At 44.9% G+C, this 18,134-nt stretch overlaps 1 protein-coding gene across 1 annotated transcript in view; it reads right to left on the bottom strand.

Annotated features, from left to right (window-relative positions):
• Positions 1–18,134, bottom strand: part of trappc11 (trafficking protein particle complex 11) — a 70,819-nt gene that overhangs the window by 19,961 nt on the left and 32,724 nt on the right. Inside the window, exons 15-21 of the mRNA XM_038805710.1 lie at positions 14,120–14,265; positions 12,932–12,993; positions 9,108–9,240; positions 7,387–7,517; positions 5,729–5,884; positions 4,142–4,329; positions 677–825 (exon numbers count right to left, since the gene is read on the bottom strand). Of these exons, the coding sequence (XP_038661638.1) occupies positions 677–825; positions 4,142–4,329; positions 5,729–5,884; positions 7,387–7,517; positions 9,108–9,240; positions 12,932–12,993; positions 14,120–14,265 (965 nt within the window). The remainder of the gene's footprint in view (positions 1–676; positions 826–4,141; positions 4,330–5,728; positions 5,885–7,386; positions 7,518–9,107; positions 9,241–12,931; positions 12,994–14,119; positions 14,266–18,134) is intronic.

Consider the following 18,134-nt stretch of genomic DNA (forward strand, 5'->3'; position numbering starts at 1 on the left):
GGATTGGGGGGGGGGGGGGGGGGGGGGGGGGGGGGGGGGCGCGGAGAGATGGGGTGAAATCTTGCTTGACCAACACCTTTGGATTTGAGGTTGTGGTAACCCAAGTGGACCGTACCTAGCTTTCCAATGGCGTTTGATAAAATTCGAGTAAGGCTCAAATCCAAGATAAATAGTCAGAATGGATAAGAAACTGGCTACGGGTAACAAAATTAGATTTGTTTGTTAGAAGAGGGCGAGTGGTGCGACACAGAACTGAGTGGAGTGCCCAGGCCATGGTATTGGGACCACAACTCTGAAAATACATCACAATGACTTGGATTCAGAAGCTCAATTCACACACCAGTCAAATTTGCAAATGATACCAAACTAGGAAGAGCAGTGGAATCAAGGATGTGGCAAAAGGTTGACTGCCTCAACACTTCTAATCATACAGGGCATCAAAGAAAATCTATCACTGGAGGAGAAAGCTCCACAAATACCTCCATCCTCAATGATGGGGATGCCCAACACAAGAGTGCAGGAGACAAGGCTGAAACAGCCCACAGAGAGGTTGGACTAGAGAAGCAATTCTCCATAAGAGGAAAAGACTTTGACCCAATTTGGTTTCCAGGATGATGGGTCAACATTACAAATATAAATCCTACAAAAGAAGCGGCGACATATCACATGTGCTTACCTGGTTTCAAACCTGCTGTGAGCTTGACATCTCTTGCAATGGTCGCCTCTCGTGACTGAACAGTAACTGTTAAGCAGTACATTTCATTGGTCAATGCAGGGGGTTCATGTCGCAGATGCAACAATATTCTTGGAACTCGTGAAATCACCCTTCAATTGCAAAAAGAAAAATTACAAAAAAGGAGTCAATCACTGACACATTTTAAGCTGAAAGTACCCAGTCCAAAACAGAACACAGGCTACGCCAATCTCTAGATAAGACATAGGGGCAGAATTAGGCCATTTGCCCCATTGAATCTGCTCCGGCATTCAATCATGTCTAATAGGTTTCTTATCCCTATTCTCCTGCCTTCTTCCTATAACCTCTGATTAATCAAGAATCTATCTATCTCAGTTTTAAAGACACTCTTGTGACTTGGCCCCCACAGCCTTCTGCGGCAATGAGTTTTACAGATTCACCACTTTCTGGCTGAAGAAATTCCTCTCCATCTCAGTTTTAAAGGATTGCCCCTTCAGTCTGAGGCTGTGCCCTTGAGTTCTTGTTTCTTCTACTGGTGGAAACATCCTCTCCACGTTCACTCTACCTAGGTCCCTTGGTATTATGCAAGTTTCAATAAGATTCCCCCCTCATCCTTCTAAACTCCATACTCATCAACTGCTCCTCATATGATAATTCCTTCATTCCTGAGATCATTTTTTGTGATCACCTCTGGACCCTCTCCAAGGCCTTCCTTAGATAAGAGGCACAAAACTGCTCACAACACTCAAAATGGGGCCTGACCAGAGCCTTATACAGCCTCAGAAGTACATCCCTGCTCTTGTATTCTAGCCCTCTTGACATGAATGCTGACATTGCATTTGTCTTCCTAACTGCCGACTGAACCGGCATGTTAACCTTAAGAGAATCGTGAACTAGGACCCCAAGTCCACTTGTGCTTTTGATTTCCGAAGCATTTTTCCCATTTATAAAATAGTCTTGCTCCTAAAGTGACCCTTAATCCCTTTTGCCCCAAGAGCCAAACCTAATTCCTTCTTGAAATTACAATGTTTTTGCCTCAACTACTTTTTGTGGTAGTGAATCCCACAGATTCCCCACTCTCTGGGTGAAGAAATTTCTCCTCACCGCAGTCCTAAAAGGTTTACCCCTTATTCTCAAACTATGACCCCTAGTTCTGGACTCTCCCACCATCGGGAACATTCTTTCTATATCTACCCTATCTAATCCTGTTAGAGTTTAAGTTTCTATGAGATAGCCCTCACTCTTTTAAACCCCAATGAATATAATCCTAACCGATTGAGTCTCTCCTCATGTGACAGTCTTAGATGGGATTCTCCTAGCTACAGCCACAATACCTTCCATGTGAATTCTAATAAAATTGGCAAACTTTACATTAAAATGCCATCAGCCTCACAGTATTAACAATGTTTTGCTGACTAAGTTCTTAGAAGCTCGATTCACTGATCCATTGTTAAACCTTGCTGATCTAATAAAGTCACTGACAATCAGATGAATAATGTTTGAGAGAGCATTTGGAGATTTATTTGCGTCAAATAACATAATAAAATGAGCATTTTAGCATGTTCCATATTCTGGTTTGCATGATGTTTGTGGGACAAAGGGCAAAGTCCCTGATTTCACCAGATATCTGTTGAACTATGGACTCAAGAGTTCCGTGCAACATGGGTCCTAATAACATCACTGGCCTATGTTCAGCTCTTGGACAATGCATGCTGCTTGAATAGAACTCTCAAAAGCCAAAACCATTAACATCTTGCAGGAAGCATATTAACATATGCAGAGAACGTTACTGGATAGGAATATACAAAATAATAATAATAATAATAATAGCTTATTGTCACAAGTAGGCTTCAATGAAGTTACTGTGAAAAGCCTCTAGTTCGCCACATTCCGCCGCCTGTTCAGGGAGGCTGATACGGGAATTGAACCGGCGCTGCTGCCTTGTTCTACATTACCAACATTCTACATCTTTGCCAAACACACGCTTCTAGGGGCTGGTTTAGCACAGTGGACTAAACAGCTGGCTTTTAATGCAGAACAAGACCAGCAGCACGGGTTCAATTCCCATACTGGCCTCCCCGAACAGGCGCCGGAATGTGGCGACTAGGGGCTTTTCACAGTAAATTCATTGAAACCGAATTGTGACAATAAGCAATTATTATCTAGCACAGGCTCTGAAACAAGACCACTTAGGAGTTGAAAAGATGGGGTTCACACCCATTTGTCCAGACAAGGGTCTGGTAGAATTTAACGAATGGTACCAAGCAGGAGATAAACGGGAAGGTGACTTCAGAGCTGAGCGATGTACAGAGAAAGGGTAACCCCAGTGATTGGATAAATGGAATCGAACAAGTGATCAACACGCGATGCCCACCAGTCTCCAAGTATATAAACAGGTGGTCAGGGAAGGGAAATCATCAAACTTATTATGATGAAAGATCAGAGGAGAGCTGTCCAACACTTTGGTTAATTACTTTGAATGCTGGAATCTGAAACAAAAACAGAAAATACTGGACAATATCAGCAAGTCTGACCGCATCTGTGGAGAGAGAAGGGAGCTAACGTTTCGAATCTGGTTAACTCTTTGTCAAAGCTGCTAAAATGGTTGACTGGTCGCCTCTGTACCACAATAGGCCCTTACATTAAAGGCAGATCCATCATTCCAGCAGCCTTTCTGCATAGGTATTATTAGAGGGTCAATTACTGGTTCTTCACTCTTTCTTTCTAGGTAAAAACATTTGCAGAGACAAGATTGCTTTGCCTACAAAGTTGCCAAGGCAGCTTTCTAAAAAGATAAACATTCCTTCCAGTGCTCAAACCAGACGGATTTTCTTGATGAGTGAAAGGCTCGGTAACATTTCACGGTCACCCGATCCTCATTGTAGGAGTAAACCTTCCCATCAGAAACATTTTTTGTACAAGAGTAGAAATTAGAGTTTTGCCTCTAACTGGCTGCATGCACTCTAAAGAAAATATGAAATACATTTAAATCCGGTTGATCTCCTCACTGTTCCATTAAAAATTTATACGAATGGAGAAGAGAAGAAGATGTAAAATATTTGGAAACACTAATGCAGTTTCATGTTGAAGGCAAGATGGGTATAGAGGGATAAGGGTCAAATGCGGGCAATTTGGTCTAGCTTAGTGGTAAAAATTGGCGGCATGGACAAGTTGGGTTTGTTTCCATGCTGTAAACCTCTATGGATCTGTAAGTTTAAAACACGCACACTGATGTAAGCATTAAACTTACAATTTATTTTATTCCAAATGTATTCAGGATAAGGACCGTGCTAACTATCTCCTTGAGTGACCAACTCTAGGGGTGCAACTGTAGATTAGCACTACTGCTCTTTGCCTCTGATATAGCAATTGTTATTATCAAACTGTGAATAGTGGACTTTCACTGGAGTAACCGTATTATACAAATTAATTCTTTCTTGTACTCACATGGTGCTCGCCTGTATTGTAACACTGTCCCAACATACTTCATTGTCAGGCAACTTTGGTCGTCGCTTAAAGGATCGAGTGGCCTGCAAGGCCTCCTGGCACGATGCAGCATCTCCTCCTCCACCCCTCCAGTTCAAAATCACACATCTGCCAATATCACTACCGAGGACCAGGTCTACCGAAGTAATCTAATAGTACAAACAGAAGAAACAGTGCCAAATTCTGATGGGAGAAACCTGTTCAGCAAACGTTGCCCATGAAGATTTTTGGGATGCTTTTCATCAAAAGTCAATCCGATCAATCTTATTAATTTTCAGATATACCGGTGACCAATTGCTGTCAAAATATACAGGGTTTTTAACAGTCTGTAAATGTCTTTAATAAACTAAACACAGAAAACGAGAACATTTCCCCATAGATGCGAGAAAATATTTTGGGATGTAGGTGTCATTGTGCCAGTATATAGTCCTTTTTATTTGGAATAGGATCACAGATTTTTACAGCACAGGAGGCCATTCGGCCCATTGTGTCTGCACCAACTCCTGAAAGAGTCCCTAGCTCATCCCATTCTCCAGCCCTATCTCCACAGCCTTCTAAATTAATCACTTTCAAATATATATCCAGCTCTCTTTTGAAACCTCCTATGGAATTAGCCTCCATCACTCTCCCAGACAGCACATTCCAAATCCCAACTCTCTGAGCAAAGACGTTTCTCCTTATCTCACTCCTAGCTCTCTTGCTGACCATTTTGAAATTGTGACCCCCGTAGTCACTAACATACCAACTAGTGGAAACAGAATATCCTTCTTTACCCTGTCAAAATTTTGAAAACCTCAATAAGGTCACCCGTTAATCATCTCCAAGGAGAGCGAGCCCAATTTCTCCAATCTTTCCTTGCATCTAAAATTACTCATTCCTGGTATTATTCTAGGAAATCTCCTCTGTGCTCTCTCTGTGGCTTTAACATACTTCCTTGAATAAGATGCCCAGAACTGAACACAATATTCCAAATGTGGTCGAGCCAATCATTTGTAGAGGTATAGCATCACTTTCTTGCTTTTCAACTCCGTGCCTCGATTTATGAACTACAAGCCTTCTGAACAACTTGCCGTGCCACCTTCAGAGAATTATGCACTTGAAGCCCAAGGTCCCTCCACTTCTGTACTGCCCTCATTGAGCCTGCATTGTCTCCCCATTTTTCTTCCACCAAAATGCATTCCTCAATTTTCTCTGCATTGAAGTTCATCTGCCAGATGTCTGCCCATTTGGCCAACTTGTCAATGTCCCTCAAGTCGCTCAGCATCATCCTCACAATTCACTATTCTCCCTAGCTTAGTATCATCTACAAATTTAGAGATTTTGCCCTCAATACCCATCTCTAAATCATTTATATAATTCAGAAAAAGCAAGGGTCTCAACACTGAGCGCTGAGGAACACCACTTTCAACTCATCTCCAGTCTGCGAAATGCCCATCTATACCTACACCCTGTTTCCTACCTCTTAGCCAACATCTAATCCATTTACACTACCTTTTTTCAGGAAGCAGGAATATTTTAAACTGGTAAATAAATAAATAAATAAATTACCTCCACTTTCTTTCCAACATCTTCAGTCCTGGCAACAAACTTGAATACATACTGCCTGGTTTTTCCAGGAACTAAACACATGGTCCCCTGTGATGAAGCTTCTAAGATGTCAGACGTTTGATAGGTTTCTTCTACCACACAGTGCTGGTTGTACTCCTTAAGGAAAAGTAAGTTAATAAAAGAAATGGCGATTGCAATCAGGTCCACTTACCTACTAAGAACACAGAAACATACACTACAGAGTGATTAGAACGTAGAACCCACTTCTCCAAGGAGTAACTGATGTGCCGAGCATTGGTGTTTTTAAGGGAAATCTAGATAACCGCAAGGGAGACGGAATAAAAGGATTATATTGATGGGTTAAGATGAACAGGAAGTTCATGTGGAGCATAAACACGGGTGTGAACCGGCTGGGCCGAATGGCCTGTTAAATAAATAATCTTTTGTCACTTTCTGGGCTGTAAATTCTATTCTATGTAGAATTTATGTTTGCCCAATAGAGAGTGCACAGAAAGGGATACATAGCACCACGCTACGTTCAGAGAGCAGATACGCGAGGAAAATCCAAAATAAACAGAAATATACCAGACAGTCAATATTTGCAATGAAGCAACAAGACCGATTAATATTTTGGGTGCATAACCTTTTATTACAGTTCCAGCAATTTCCATTTCTGTTCCAGAGACCTGAGGCACAGATAATCAGAGTCAAAGCCTAGGAGCACTATTCCACCCACCCCCACCCCTGAAAAATGCACATGGAGGTATTTAGAAGCTTATCAAGGTAAAAACAATGCAGCTTACCAATAGGACTCCGCGCTCTTAACTAGCTAGGACCACCCTACTCATTGAGGGCTTTCAGGGTTATCAGCAGCAGAGTGGGAGAAATCCTGGAGCATACTATCCCTCCAGATAGCAACTGCCAACAATTAGGGTTTGATGTCAGTATTTTACCAGTTAAACTTTATCCACCTCCCTTTGGCATACGGTTCCAGAGGAACAGCACAGTAGCATTGTGGATAGCACAATTGCTTCACAGCTCCAGGGTCCCAGGTTCGATTCCGGCTTGGGTCACTGTAAGTGCGGAGCCTGCACATCCTCCCCGTGTGTGCGTGGGTTTCCTCCCATAGTCCAAAGATGTGCAGGTTGGGTGGATTGGCCATGATAAATTGCCCTGAGTGTCCAAAATTGCCCTTAGTGTTGGGTGGGGTTACTTGGTTATGGGGATAGGGTGGAGGTGTTGACCTTGGGTAGGGTGCTCTTTCCAAGAGCCGGTGAAGATTCGAGGGGCCGAATGGCCTCTTTCGGCACTGTAAATTCTATGATAATCTATGACTAAGCAGCTCCAGTATTCTTCATTTAAGACTACCGATTTTGCATTGGCAGGTAGCAGTCAATGCTTGCCCCACTTTTGTTCTTCCTATCACAAGGATAGGAAAAGTAACTATAGAACCATTAGCACAATCCTGATGAAAGTGAGCTGTATATCCCAATGACACCCCACATTTAACCACTAAAGTATAGCACAGGGTGTAAACTGACAATTTTCAGATTAGGAAGCAAGAATCTTACTACTGACCCCAAACACAGAATTGGGTGAAAATCTTGTACTTACAGGCAGATAAGCCTTACTTCAGAATGGGTCTAATGTTTTCTCACCTGGTTGTTAAAACAGACACAGAGTTTTGAAAATCTAAATGGATGAGGGCAGTCAGCTCGGAGGTACACATGGAGTTGCACCGGGACGTCAACGTGGAAACTAGGAGCCAGGAAGCAGGCTTTACATTCAACTGCATAGAGGCAAAAATAGATGTAAGAACAGAAGAAACAAGCAGTGACTTTGCTCAGGTGAGCAAGCACAAATTTGAAAAATGTTCCATGCTTAACAATCAGTGGATCCGATCTTGCGCGGAGAGGCAATCAGAGTTGGATTGCCATTCTGCCCTTTGTTTCCTGCCTTGAAGTCCACGCGACCCTTGCTCGCCCAAACTCAAGCAGGTGAGAATTGTGTAGGGCACTGAGCTCCTGAGGCCTTTAGGCCAGGGAAAGTCAGAAGCCACACCTTTTTTTTTTATAAAAGGCTCTAGCAACCGTAAATCAGGCAATTTTAAAAGGTCCAGCCACTTTCAAGCCAGGGAAGAGGTTTAAAGTCCAACTATTCCTGTAACTATTACCATAAGACAGTTTGAACAATCTGAAGTTTGCGACCCGAATCATAATTCCGGATGCCCGATGAAAGTTTGAAGTTCCAAAGCAATTGTCAGGCAATCCATACCTGGGAACGTCTGGGATGCGGAGAGGAGGAGAGGTTTCCCCAGCACATCTTTGGCGGAGAATGACCTACTTCTGCTCATATTTCATATGTTCGTACGTAAATAAAGGAGTTCCCTAAACTCACTCTGCTGTTCGACCTCTGCCAAATTGATTATTTTACTGTTCCACTTAGCCTGGTGTTTTTTTCTCCTCAAGAGAGCTTAAAATCCCTGTCTCATTTCGCTGACCCACACTGAATGAATGGCGGTGAAGGCTCGAAGGGCCAAAAGGCCTCCTCCTGCTCCTATCTTCTATGTATGTATCAATGTATTACTGGGCAAACATCCCAGTTCTGGAAAACATGGTGGGAAACAGGTGGTTTGAAACATATCAAAGTTTCCCCATGCCGCATTATCTCTTAAAACTTGATAGACAGACATTTCGGTCATTTAGATGAATTAGAATTATTTTAACCCAATCACAGTCAGAAAGGGAACAGAACCTAAAAAGATTATGATTTCCTTATGAGACAGAGAACCTTTTTTGTTCTCTCCAAAATCATCTTTAAGCTTTCTCTCTCTCTCTCTCTCTGAATTCATCTTTAACCTAACCTTTGAAATCTATTTTTACTTTGCTTTGCAAACAACTTTCATTTTCTTTCACTTCATTTTTGTATTGTGCATTTTGATCTGAAGAAATTACCACAAACTGAATTGTATTTTGAATTCAACTCAACCATCTGTATTTGCATTGGACAAACAATTTTCTAGATTCTGTATTCACATAAAATGTGACTTGGTCAGTAGATTTTGAAACTGACATAAATAAAGCTATATTTGACTTCACCCAAGAAGCTCAGTCTCGAGTTCTGCAAGATTAATATACAGTGCGGAGACACATAAATATATTAACAAAGTACAGATCCATCAGTAATTAAAGTTAACAAGTTAATTATAGGTCAGAGAAGCAGTAGAAAAATATTCCAGGCTGCACATCAATTTTGCTTCAAAGGAAATAATAAGGCAGAGGCAATGAATCAAACCATAAAGGTTTTGCATCTTCAAGGTAAATTACCACATTTTTAATTTTGATTAAACACTTTGTTTAAAAAAAAAAAGGTAACTTACCAAATGGCACATAATCTTGCATCTCAATAGTAAATGTGTTACTTCCAGCCAAAGAAATACGATCTGTCCACAATTTCTGAGCCGTCTTGATGGCCTTGGAGTCACAATCAGGTTCTGGTGCAGGGCTTTCATTCTACATTTATGTGACGGAAGTAGAGGAAATGTAATTTCAATTTACTTCCTTCAAAAGATTTTTAAACTGGTTACTGCGGGACTTACGGTGGCGGTGATGACGTAGGAAGCCGCACATTTCGGAGCTCCCGTTTTAAACGGACTTTTCGGCTCTTTTCAGAGCACAAAACGGAAATTTTTCGACGTCTCGGTGTGCTGATCGACTTTATGAGGCGTATGTTGGGACGGGTCCAAGATCTGGAGGCGGGAGCACGGGAGTACTCTTTCTTCTCCCACGTACATAGGGTCTACTCTCGGATAGAATTCTTCGTGGTGAGTAGGGGACTGATTCCACGAGTGGAGGAGGCCGCGTATTCGGCCATTGCAATCTCCGACCTCGCTCCGCATTGGATAGAGTTGGAGATGGGGGAGGTGCGGGAACAGCGCCCATTGTGGCGGTTGGATGTGGGGTTCTTGGCGGAGGAGGAGGTGTGTAGGAGGGTCTGGGCAAGTATTGAGGGGTACCTCGAGGTGAATGTTACGGGGGAGGTTCAGGTGGGGGTGGTCTGGGAAGCCCTGAAGGCAGTGATTCGTGGGGAGCTGATATCCATCCGGGCACACAGGGAGAGGAGCGAGAGGAGTGAGAGGGATATACTGGTGGGAAAGATGTTGGAGGTAGACAGGAGGTACGCAGAGGCACCAGAGGAGGGACTGTTGGGGGAGAGGCGCAGCCTGCAGGCTAAATTTGATTTGCTGACCACTAGAAAGGCGAAGGCACAGTGGAGGAAGGCACAAGGGGCAGTGTACGAACATGGTGAAAAGGCGAGTAGGATGCTGGCTCATCAGCTCCGCAAGCGGGATGCGGCTAGGGAAATTGCTGGAGTGAGAGATAAGAGTGGGAATGTGGTGCGGAAGGGGGTAGAGGCGAATGAGGTCTTCAAGGACTTTTACGGGGAACTGTGCCGGTCGGAGCCAACGGGGGAGAGGAGGGGAATGGAGAGGTTCCTTGACGGGCTTTCTTTCCCGAAGGTGCAGCAGGAGCAGGTGGAGGAGTTGGGTGCGCCGATTGAGCTGGAGGAGCTAGTTAAGGGGATCGGGCAGTTGCAGTCAGGGAAGGCACCGGGGCTGGATGGGTTCCCGGTGGAATTTTATAAAAAGTTTGTGGACCTAGTGGGCCCCTTGCTGGTGCGGACACTTAATGAGGCGTGGGAAGGGGGGACGATGTCGCGGGCACTGATCCCGTTAATTTCAAAGAGGGACAAGGACCCCCGGTAGTGTGGTTCATACAGGCCCATATCTCTCCTCAACGTAGATGACAAGGTGCTGGCAAAAATCCTGGCCACCAGGATATAGGACTGTGTGCCAGGGTTTGTACACAAGGACCAGACAGGTTTTGTGAAGGGAAGGCAGCTGAACACAAATGTGCGGAGATTGTTGAATGTCATCATGATGCCGGCGATTGAGGGGGAGGCAGAGATAGTGGTGGCGCTGGATGCGGAGAAGGCCTTCGATAGAGTGGAGTGGGGGTACTTAGGGGAGGTGTTGGGGAGGTTTTGATTTGGTGAAGGGGTTATTAGATGGGTGAGGCTGCTATATGAGGCCCTGATGGCGTGCGTGGCCACGAATGGGAGGAGGTCAGAGTACTTCCGGCTTTACCGAGGGACCAGGCAAGGTTGCCCCCTGTCCCCCTTGTTGTTTGCACTGGCAATTGAGCCGCTGGCGATGGCGTTGAGGGACTCAGAGAAGTGGAGAGGTTTGGTGCGAGGTGGGGAGGAACATAGGGTGTTGTTGTATGCCGATGACCTGTTACTGTATGTGGCGGACCCGGTGGGAGGGATGCCGGGGGTGATGGAGCTGCTAGCTGAGTTTGGGACCTTTTCAGGATATAAATTAAATTTTGGCAAGTGAGGTGTTTGTGGTGCACCTTGGAGACCAGGAGGAAGGAATTGGGAGGCTCCCGCTTAGGCGGGCAGGGGAGAGCTTTAGGTACCTGGGGGTGCAGGTGGCCAGGGACTGGGGGACTCTTCACAAACATAATTTCACCAGACTTGTAGATCAGATGGAAGAGGAGTTCAAGAGGTGGGACATGCTGCCATTGTCGTTGGCGGGGAGGGTGTAGTCCGTCAAAATGAAGGTGCTTCCGAGGTTCTTGTTCCTCTTTCAATGCCTGCCCATCTTTATCCCCAGGGCCTTCTTTAGGAGAGTGACTAGCAGTATCTTGAGCTTTGTGTGGGCACATGGGACTCCGAGAGTGAAGAGGGTGTTCCTGGAGTGAGGGAGGGATAGAGGCGGGCTGGCGCTGCCCAACCTTTTGGGGTACTATTGGGCGGCCAATGTGTCAATGGTGCGTAAATGGGTGATGGAGGGGGGAGGGGTGGCGTGGAAAAGAATGGAGATGGCGTTATGTAGAGGTACGAGCCTGGGTGCCATGGTAACGGTGCCGTTGCCGCTCTCCCCCAAGAGGTTTACCACGAGCCCGGTGGTGGCGGCGTCCCTAAGAATCTGGGGACAGTGGAGACGGCATAGGGGGGAAACAGGTGGCTCGATGGAGGCTCCATTGGGTGGCAATCATCGGTTCATCCCAGGGAACAGGGATGGGGGATTTAGGGGGTGGCAAAGTGTGGGCATCAGTAAATTGAGGGACCTGTTTATTGGCGGGAGGTTTGCGGGCCTGGGGGAACTGGAAGATAAATTTGGGCTTTCCCAAGGGAACATGTTCAGATACTTGCAGGTAAAGGTGTTTGCTAGGCGACAGGTAGAGGGATTCCCTTTGCTGCCCTCGCAGGGGACGATGGACAGAGTGCTTTCGGGGTTGTGGGTCGGTGAGGGGAAGGTGTCTGACATCTATAAGGTAATGCAGGAGGTGGAAGAGTCGTCAGTGGAGGAGCTGAAGGCTAAATGGGAGGAGGAACTCTGGGAGCAGATAGAGGATGGGACTTGGGCGGATGCCCTGGAGAGAGTCAACTCTTCCTCCTCATGTGCGAGGCTTAGTCTCATCCAATTTAAGGTGCTGCACTGGGCCCACATGTCCGGGACTAGGACGAGTAGGTTCTTTGGGGGTGAGGACAGGTGCACCAGATGTTCGGGGAGTCCAGCGAACCACGCCCATATGTTCTGGGCATGCCCAGCACTGCAAGAATTCTGGAAGGGGGTGGCGGGGACGGTGTCGAGGGTGGTTGGATCCAGGGTCAAACCAGGGTGGGGACTCGCGATTTTTGGTGTTGCAGTAGAGCCGGGAGTGCAGGAGGCAAAAGAGGCCGGTGTCCTGGCCTTTGCGTCCCTAGTAGCCCGACGAAGGATCTTGCTGCAGTGGAAGGATGCGAGGCCCCCAAGTGTGGAGACCTGGTTCAGTGACATGGCGGGATTTATAAAATTGGAAAGGGTCAAATTTGCCCTGAGAGGATCAATACAAGGGTTCTATAAACGGTGGCAGCCTTTTCTGGACTTCCTGGCTCAAAGATAGGTATCTTGGTTAATGGCAGCAGCAACCTGGGGTTGGGGGGGTTCCTTATTGTAGTTTCTATTATGTAACTTAATATTGTGTTAATTTACGTTGTTGTTAATATGCTGTGTTGCTCATGGAGGTGGGGCGAATGTTTATGATTGCTATTAGTATTGTTATTTTTGGTATTTTATTATGGTTCGTTGTTGTATAAATTCAAAATTTTTCAATAACATTTTTTTTTTTTTTAAATGGTTACTGCAGTACTAACCATCAACACTTTTATCAAATTCTTTTCTATACGAGATTTCTGTTCGTTACTCAGTGTGGAAGCTGTCATTTCAGTAAAGGAATAACCTCGAAACAGTATCGAGCATTGTCTAAAATTGGCACCATTTTTCAAGCAAGGAAAGAACAGTCATTTTATGATATGGGCAAAGTTAGCGGAAATTATCCAGGGCATCTTCTGAGGCCTTACAATTGTCGATGACACCATTGCGGGCATAAAATTCAACAGGTTCACCCTACCACCCGCCCCACATTGAGGCCAATTAATGGTCACTTGAGGGCTACTTCCCGCCCAGCCTTCCCTCCCAATCCCATCATGAAGCCCTTCCGGCAAATACATGCATCTTGGCTCTTGGGCTGACGTGGGAGCGCTCTCACAATGGACAAAAGTTTCTGACTTTGTTTGCAGCTGGGATTTTCCAGCGCTGCTGAAAGTGAATGGTTTTGGCTGGAATGCCAAATTTTCCATTCTCGCTTGCAATGGGTCTCACCACGGACGAGACTGGAGAATCCCCCCCAACGTGATTGGCAGGCAATTCTCTGAGACAGCACTTCCTCTCAATTGAGAGCGGCTGTCTCACCTTCAACCAATTAACGCCTCTTGGAGCAAGACAGCTGAGGGACAGCCGACATCAACGGGGACGCTTTCCCTGCTGACTCGTTCGGGTCGAGGGTGGGAAACCCTGTGATTTGTTAAATTCTACCTAAGATTTAGTTTCCGATTGCTATCCAGTGACCTCTACTGGAAAGTCTGCATGTCTGCAAGTATTCAACACTTTTAAAATCCATTCACGCAAGCAAAATTAACATTTGTTGTCAATTCCTGATTGAGCTCGAGAAGGTGGTGGTGGTGAGTCGCCTATTGTGCTAGTTATTTGAGACAGTTGAATGGGTGGTTCAGAGTCGACCATAAGAACATAAGAAATAGGGTAGACCTTATGGCTCCTTGAGTCTGCTCCGCCAGTCAGTATGATCATGGCTGATTGTGGGTTTCAACTTCATGTTCCTACCTACTCCTCATAACGCTCGATTCCCACAGAGATCAAACATCTCAATACATGACACTTACAACCCAATCAAGTTGTTATTAAGAGTGGTCCAGTATATAAATATCCAATAACATGAAAATATTGGGAACAAAGCAACAATAGCTTTAACGAAGCAAGGATACACCTCCCAAGTAGCTCCAGGGAGTAGGTAATGTAATCTTTGATTTGACCCATCAGGTAAGCGCATTTGAGTGCAGTGGTCAGAATAAAGGTAAGCAGCTTCCACCAGCGTTCACTGCGGTAATCGCACATCACGTAATCCAGCAACCTGTGGAGGGGGTAAATATTCAACAATGAGTAGGAGAGGAAAGAAAGAGGAAATTAAGAGTGGTAAAGAAAGGAGAATAGTATAGCAGTTAATACAAAACGCAAGCCAAAATCTTCTAGGAGCATGTAAATCGTAAGTGAGTAGTAGGAGGCAGGGTGGGTGTACAAGGGACAAAGAGGATAAAATAACGTTAGAGCAAGGTTAGGATATTTCATGAGCACTGAGCCTTGTTGTTCACTAAGGAAACGGCACACACACACACACACACACACACACACACACACACACACACACACACAACTGGTCTCTGGGGAGCAGAATTCCAAAGATTAGTTAATCTCAGAGTCATCAAATTGATCTTAAATGTGTAGCCATGTAAAATGGCCACCTGCGAAGGACCATGGGAATTGTGGTCAATTTGGGACACAATTGACAGCCTCTGTGTATTGTGCAAAGAAGCCAAGCTTGGCTTAAAGTTGTATCCATTAAGAGTCGATCACCATTTCCCCCAGGACAATAGAGTTTGAATCAAGGAGTTACAACAGTAACAGACCAACCGGTGTCACCCCCGCCCTTATTTGGAAAGGCCTACATGCCTGGGACAATGACAGCTATGGGACCCGCCCAGCTATCGAGGTATCCACCCCCTAATTGGCTGAGATCGATGAGGATGATAGAGAACCCTATCGATCCATTGGACCTGGAGTAAGGACCGTACAAAAGGGCGAGAAAGAGACGAAGGATAAAAAGCCCTCCGCACTAGAGATCTGCCTCTTTTGGGACCAGCCTGTGTGCGACCAACTGCAGCAGAACAACCAAGTTCAAGGACCCGCAACCATTCCTGAAGGACGAGCCCAGCTGAGACGAACCCAACAGCTTCCAAACTGACCATGTGGACCCGGATAAAGGCCTTATCTCGCACATAGCCGGTCACTCGAAGTTAAGTAAAGGTCACCTGAGTCGTTAGTTGTAGTTTAGTACAGAGCCGCGTGTGTTATTGCACAGAAATACAAGTCTTGTGTTATTAATAAACTGTGTTTTTCAGCTAACATATTGGTTGTGCAGTCATTTGGTCGATATAAGAAACAGCTCGTGGTTCACCCCAAAGTAAAGGCGGCAACAAATGGGAGACCCCTCATTTTGAAACTGTGCCCCCTAGTTTTAGATTCCATCATGTGGGGAAACATCCCCATGGCATCTAAAATGTTCAAGCCCCCTCAATATCTTGTGTTTCAATAAAATCACCTTACAATTAGAACATAGAACAGTACAGCACAGTACAGGCTCTCAGGCCCATGATGTTGTGCCGGCCATTTATCCTAATCTAAGGTCAACATAACCTACACCCCTTCAATTTACTGCTGTCTATGTGCCTGTCCAAGAGTTGCTTAAATGTCCCTAATGACTCAGACTCCACCATCTCTGCTAGCAGCGCATTCCATGCACTCTCTGTGTAAAGAACCGACCTCTGACATCTCCCCATACCTTCCTCCAATCACCTGAAAATTATCTCCCCTCGTGACAGCCATTTCCGCCCTGGGGAAAAGTCTCTGGCTATCCACTCTATCCATGCTCAAGTCACCTCTTTCTTCTTCGCTCTAGTGAGAAAAGCCCTAGCTCCCTCAATCTTTCTTCATAAGACATGCCCTCCATTCCAGGCAGCATCCTGGTAAATCTCCTCTGAACCCTCTCCAAAGCATCCACATCCTTCCTATAATGAGGTGACCAGAACTGGACACAATATTCAAATGTGGTCTAACTAGGGTTTTATAAAGCTGCAGCAATACCTCACGGCTCTTAAACTCAATCCCCCTGTTCATGAAAGCCAACACACCATACACCTTCTTAACAACCCTTCTTAACAACCCGGACGGTCTGCACCTGGGCAGGACTGGAAGTCGGAAGGTAGTAAAACAGTGACAGAAACAAAAGGCAGTAAGGGGGAAAGTGTAAGGCAGAAAAGCCATCGTCAAAAATCAAAAAGGGCGACAGTACAAGGTACAGTGACTGAGGGGAGCTCAGTGAATAGGCCCAGTAACACTGAAAGGAATAAAACGGGAAGTAAAAACATAAATGATAAGCAACGCAGCAGGTTGTTATATGAAGATATGGGTTCAACAACAAGGAAAATTAGGAGAAAAGTTTAAAGGAAATATAACTTAGGAGAGGTTACTGATCGAGGTGTTAAGATTCAAAACAAAGATATAAAAGCCAACATAAGTGTACTTTACCTGAATGCTCATAGTTTTTATGCATCTGTTTTTATATTCTGAGCAAGTTTACTCTCATAATCTATCTTACTCTTTATAGCTTTTTTTAGTAGCTTTCTGTTGCTCCCTAAAGATTTCCCAGTCCTCTAGTCTCCCACCAATCTTTGCCACTTTGTATGCTTTTTCCTTCAATTTGATACTCTCTCTTATTTCCTTAGATATCCATGGTCGATTTTCCCTCTTTCTACCACCGTCCTTCCTTTTTGTTGGTATAAACCTTTGCTGAGCACTGTGAAAAATCGCTTGGAAGGTTCTCCATTGTTCCTCAACTGTTCCACCATAAAGTCTTTGCTCCCAGTCTACCTTAGCTAATTCTTCTCTCATCCCATTGTAATCTCCTTTGTTTAAGCACAAAACACTAGTGTTGATTTTACCTTCTCACCCTCCATCTGTTTTTTAAATACCACCATATTGTGATCACTCCTTCCGAGAGGATCCCTAACTATGAGATCATGAATCAATCCTGTCTCATTACACAGGACAAGATCTAGGACCGCTTGTTCCCTCGTAGGTTCCATTACATACTGTTCTAGGAAACTATCGCGGATACATTCTATAAACTCCTCCTCAAGGCTGCCTTGACTAACCTGGTTAAACCAATTGACATGTAGATTAAAATCCCCCATGATAACTGCTGTACCATTTCTACATGCATCAGTTATTTCTTTGTTTATTGCCTGCCCCACCATAATCTTACTATTTGGTGGTCTATAGACTACTCCATCAGTGACTTTTTTACTATTCCTGATTTCCACCCAAATGGATTCAACCTTATTCTCCATAGCACCGATGTCATCCCTTACTATTGCCCGGATGTCATCCTTAAATAACAGAGCTACACCACCTCCCTTACCATCCACTCTGTCCTTCCGAATAGTTTGATACCCTCTGATATTTAACTCCCAGTCGTGACCATCCGTTACCATGTTTCAGTAATGGCCACTAAATCATAGTCATTCACGATGATTTGCGCCATCAACTCATTTACTTTATTCCGAATACTACGAGCATTCAGGTAAAGTACACTTATGTTGGCTTTTTTACCTCTGTTTTGAATATTAACATCTCGATTAGTAACCTCTCCTACGTTATATTATCTCTTAACGTTTCTCCTCATTTTCCTTGTCGTTGAACCCATATCTTCATGTAACAACCTGCCGCGTTGCTTACCGTTAATGTTTTTACTTCCAGTTTTACTCCTTTTAGTATTACTGGGCCTATTCACTGAGCTCCCCTCAGTCACTGTACCTTGTACTGTCGCCCTTTTTGATTTTTGACTATGTCTTCTCTGCCTTGCACTTTTCCCCTTACTTCCTTTTGCTTCTGTCCCTGTTTTACTACCTTCCAACTTCCTGTATCGGTTCCCATCCCCCTGCCACATTAGTTTAAACCCTCCCCAACAGCTCTAGCAAACCCCCCCCCCCCCCCCCCCCCCCCCCCCCCCCCCCCCCGAGGGCATTGTACTGGTCCTTTAGAGGATGACAAGGGAGATTTAATAATGGGAGATGAGGAAATGGCTGAGGAACTGAACACGTTTTTTGGGTCGGTCTTCACAGTGGAAGACACAAATAACATACCAGTGACTGATAGAAATGAGGC

Source organism: Scyliorhinus canicula, chromosome 8 (genome assembly GCF_902713615.1).
Source record: "Scyliorhinus canicula chromosome 8, sScyCan1.1, whole genome shotgun sequence".
Lineage (NCBI taxonomy): Eukaryota > Metazoa > Chordata > Chondrichthyes > Carcharhiniformes > Scyliorhinidae > Scyliorhinus > Scyliorhinus canicula.